The sequence below is a fragment of the Branchiostoma floridae genome, chromosome 8 (genome assembly GCF_000003815.2).
Source record: "Branchiostoma floridae strain S238N-H82 chromosome 8, Bfl_VNyyK, whole genome shotgun sequence".
In the NCBI taxonomy this organism is placed as follows: Eukaryota; Metazoa; Chordata; class Leptocardii; order Amphioxiformes; family Branchiostomatidae; genus Branchiostoma; species Branchiostoma floridae.
In genome coordinates, this window is record NC_049986.1 from 21082413 (window position 1) to 21086750 (window position 4338).

Below are 4338 nucleotides of genomic sequence, written 5' to 3' on the forward strand. Positions count from 1 at the left end.
GGTTTAGCAATATCATGTACACACTGGTCAAGTTTCCACGGTTTGTCTCGTCCTGTGTCTGTTAACATGGTATTACTGTGCTGCAGTGTAGTCACACTACTTACACGTATATGGTTTGTCATATCTAAGGCTACGGATTACTTGCCAGCCGTCCATGTATCCACACTCCCTAAACGTTGGGTTATTCGCCGTTGTGTTTAGCCACATGTCGGTCTAAATGGAATTTTTGTGCAGCAGAATAGTCGCACTCGTCACACTTGTAAGGTTTTTCACCTGTATGTTTTCTCATGTGTACGGTTAAGTAAGACATTCTAGCCGTCCTGAATCCGCACTCTCCACACATGTAGGGTTTTTCGCCGGTGTGTTTATACATGTGTTTGACTAGATTGCCTTTGCATGAAGCAGAATAGTCGCACTGGTCGCATTTATAAGGTTTCATACCTGTATGTGTTCTCATATGTACAGTTAAGGAAGACCTGTTACTAGTCCTGTATTCGCACTGTTCGCACACAAATGGATTTTCTCCGGCGTGTTTAGTAAGGTGGCGGTCTAAAGAAGCTTTATGTGCAGCAGAATAGTCGCATTGGTCACACTTATATGGTTTCTCACCTGTATGTGTTCTCATATGTCTGGTCAAGTAAGACCTGTCAGCCGTCCTGAATCCGCAATCATCACACATGAAGGGTTTTTCGCCAGTGTGTTTAGCCATGTGTTGCTTAAAGGCATTTTTCTGTGTAGCAGAATAGTCACATTGGTCACACTTGTAGGGTTTTACGCCCGTATGCGTTCTCATATGTAGAGATAGGTTGGACCTGTCAGCCGTCCTGTATCCGCACTCTCCACACATGTAGGGTTTTTCGCCAGTGTGTTTAGCCATGTGTCGGCTTAAATTACCTTTGTGTCCAGCAGAATAGTCGCATTGGTCGCACTTGTAGGGTTTGACGCCCGTATGTCTTCTCAAATGTTTGGATAGGCTAGACCTGGCAGCGGCCCTGTATCCGCACTCCCCACACATGTAGGGTTTTTCCCCAGTGTGTTTAGTCATATGTCGGCCTAAATAAACTTTCCGTATTGCTGAATAGTCACACTGGTCGCATTTGTAGGGTTTCTCACCTGTATGTCTGCTCATATGTTCGGATAGGCTTAACCTGTCAGTCGTTCTGTACCCGCACTCCCCACACATGAAGGGTTTTTCTCCTTTGTGTTTAGTCACGTGTCGGTCTAAATGAACTTTCTGTGCAGCAGAATAGTCGCACTGGTCACATTTATATGGTTTCTCACCTGTATGTTTTCTTGTGTGTTTGATTAGGACAGACTTTTTGGCTGCCGTATAGCCACACTCCGTACACGCAAAGCGTTTATTCACAGTGCGTTTCACCGCAAGTCTGTCCTTCTGCTCTGTTCGACCCTGTGCGGGAGGATGGTGAGATTTTACTCCACACTTTTCCTCACATGGAATGTTTCCTTCCTTATTTTGATGCCTTTCTTTGTCTAATTTCTCACTGCTGCTTGTCTCGTCCCCAGGGTGTACAGCTGGATGATTGTCCATAGCGACCTCACCGCTTCTCTCACCCATTTCTAAAACAACAATAAAATATCCGAAACTAAACGAGAAGAAATACTGGTAGACACACACGGAAACGTACTCACACACACAATTATATGTATTAGCCCATGTAGTCACTCGTTTCCGAGTAATACATTTATGCATTTACATTCTTGTATTTATGTGCAAATCCATGCCCGTAGGCTAATTGCAAGGGTACAGACAGATAATAAACCGTAGATAAAATGGCCGTAGATAATTATAACATATTAGTACTTTTTGACGAATTTATGGTTCCGCCACGTCAGTTGCAACAACATAATGTATTTTATGCCGAGGATATGGACAGTTACAGACAGACAAATAACGCCAATAGGAAAGAAAACGAAGCCCTAATATTACTGATAGCTTACCAGGACGAAATATGTACTTGTTTACTAAAACACTGGCACTGATCACCAAAGAAATGTGCTAGGAATTCGAAGCCAGAGTCTAACAGCTGTTAATGGATTCCTCTCCCGGCCGCAAAATGTTAACATCTATTCAACATTGGAGAACATCATATCTGCTTGGAGATAATCTAATTACTAAGCCCCCACACCACATGACCTGTTCTACTAGATAAAAAATATAGGCGTGATTTCGGAAATTTTTACATCGATAATAAAAAAAGCTACCGCGGAGAAAAAAACAGCGTGCATGCATCATCGCGCAGGTCCGTGCAGAGGACATACCAAACTGTAACCAAAGTACATACGAATGCGACAACGGGAACATACAGATACAGATGTGAGGAATAACACGACGTGAAGTTGCTCAAAACACGAGAATCCACACGAAACGTGCCAATTCTCAAACGCCGCTATCTTTGCACGTGTGCGGAGTTACTGTCGCGTGACGGTAACCGCACGCGTGTAAAGATAGCGTCGCTTGAAGAATAGCACGTTTCGTGCCGATTGACGAGTTTTGAGCAACTTCACGCAAACTCCGAACGCGTGCATTACCTCGCCCCGTGCTGACTTCGCACGCTTGTGCACAGAACGGACACGCGTTTTCGTGGGCGCAAAAGCGACGGGCATAGCGGCGGACATTGCAACATTGCGCGTGCCGAGGTACCTCGCGTAGTCAACAGACACGTGCATGACCTCAAAGCAACCCGAATTGGCACGTAATCCATGTACACAAGAAGCGGAAAGCGGTGGCGTAAAACGGAGCGCATTGATACGATGAGTAACGTGTCGCAAACGTCGGACTTGAAATGCGTAAATTTCCTTTAAAAAAACAGGAGTCTACAGCGGTAGATTGGAACATCATAGCCGCTATTTTGCAACGCACAATGCTTTGCGAGGTCGGGCGTACAATTCCTCATTATAACCGAATAGAAAGTCGCACGACGTGCGTTACCTCATTACAGAGCCCAGCATTTGCACAGCGTAAACAACATATATTGTGTAAACAAACATTTTTGACGCAGCGATACAAAGCTAGTAGTAGATGATTACTTATTTACAAAGAACTTACAACGAAAACTGATGATTTAGTTTGGTACTTTGGAGGAGCGAGTAGTAAACTTGCAAGCGATACGAGGAATTATGCTCCGCCGACACCGTAACATTTTCTACTATATCTAACCAATCTATTTACGGCGTACGTAGCTGAAAATAAATGATAAACATTACAAAACAGAATTCATACCTTGTACTATGTGTGACTTAACCACAGCTTCCCAAAGGCTGGCTCGCTGAATCTAAACAAGTAGTGACGCAGGTTGTAAATAAGGAGCTGAAAGAAACGGCCCGACTGTAAACACGATTGTTGTTCGAATGACGCGGCTAAACAAAATATGCACGCATGCGCGCTGCTTACCCACGTGTTACCTAGGCAACCAACAAGCGCAAAGCATCTCGGTCTGGGCGATACTATTTATTTTTAGCTGCATAGGATCTAGCCAAGCGATCGTAACAAAAACCAGCCTGCCTTTTTGTTCCGCCTGGCTGTCATGTCACTTTAATCAAGAGCTTTGACGAATTCTTCGGGGATTTTTCGGAAATACCACGTCAATCCATGGGATTCCCTGGGACGAATTATCTTTTTCTTTCTAAATTATAAAATATTCCATTTCAAAGTTTATTTACGGTTGTGTTGTTTTTCCACTTGTGCGGAAGGCAACCATAGTCCCCGACCCTCCTGATGAGGATGGGACTAGGTGAGGTGAGGTGAGGTGTTTTTCCCGTCCGCTCCCAGGGACGCAGTGTTAATGGGTCGGTATAGTGTTCCTGGCTCAACTTCCGGCATGGTCCTTACTTTTTATTAGATTGAGCAGCGTCAGCTAGCCAAGTTTTGCCATTCGATCAAAATATATTTGTATAATCAAGTATGTTACAACCTCTTAGAATTCATTTCATTTTCTTGGATGACTTAGATCGAAATATGAAAGAAGAGGAATCCGTACTAAGCGATATTTTTGGGGGTATAAAAACATCTGTCTGCATTAGGGGTGGGTATCGGTTCGGTGTACCGGTACAAAACCGGTTTTTCTTATTGTACTGGTCCGGAAAAACCGGACCTAAAAAAGTCGGTGGACCGAATGTTGGACCTATTAGAAAAAAAACGGATTATATGATCAGGAATCCACGCGTTTTCGGGCACACTGGTCAAAGAAAATAACAAGAGCGAAGCAGACTAGAGTTTATAGTCATTTCTACAGAGTTTTCCAGTCAATCGTACAGAGGCAGTTAGTCTTGCAGGATTTTAGAACGCCAGGGGGAAGTAAATATTCCACAAAACATACT

General features: G+C 43.8%; 1 protein-coding gene across 2 annotated transcripts in view; it reads right to left on the bottom strand.

The window, feature by feature from the left end:
- Nucleotides 1-6: 6 nt before the first annotated feature.
- LOC118420995 (gastrula zinc finger protein XlCGF57.1-like) overlaps nt 7-4338 on the bottom strand; it is a 17589-nt gene continuing 13257 nt past the window's right edge. The window contains exons 1-2 of one of the 2 annotated variants that reach the window (XM_035828117.1): nt 3242-3502; nt 7-1578 (exon numbers count right to left, since the gene is read on the bottom strand). In XM_035828117.1, coding sequence (XP_035684010.1) covers nt 182-1576 — 1395 coding nt within the window. In that variant the 5' untranslated portion in view covers nt 1577-1578; nt 3242-3502 and the 3' untranslated portion in view covers nt 7-181. Of the gene's footprint in view, nt 1579-3241; nt 3503-4338 lie in introns of those variants that run through there. The other variant, XM_035828115.1, reaches the window with a different exon arrangement.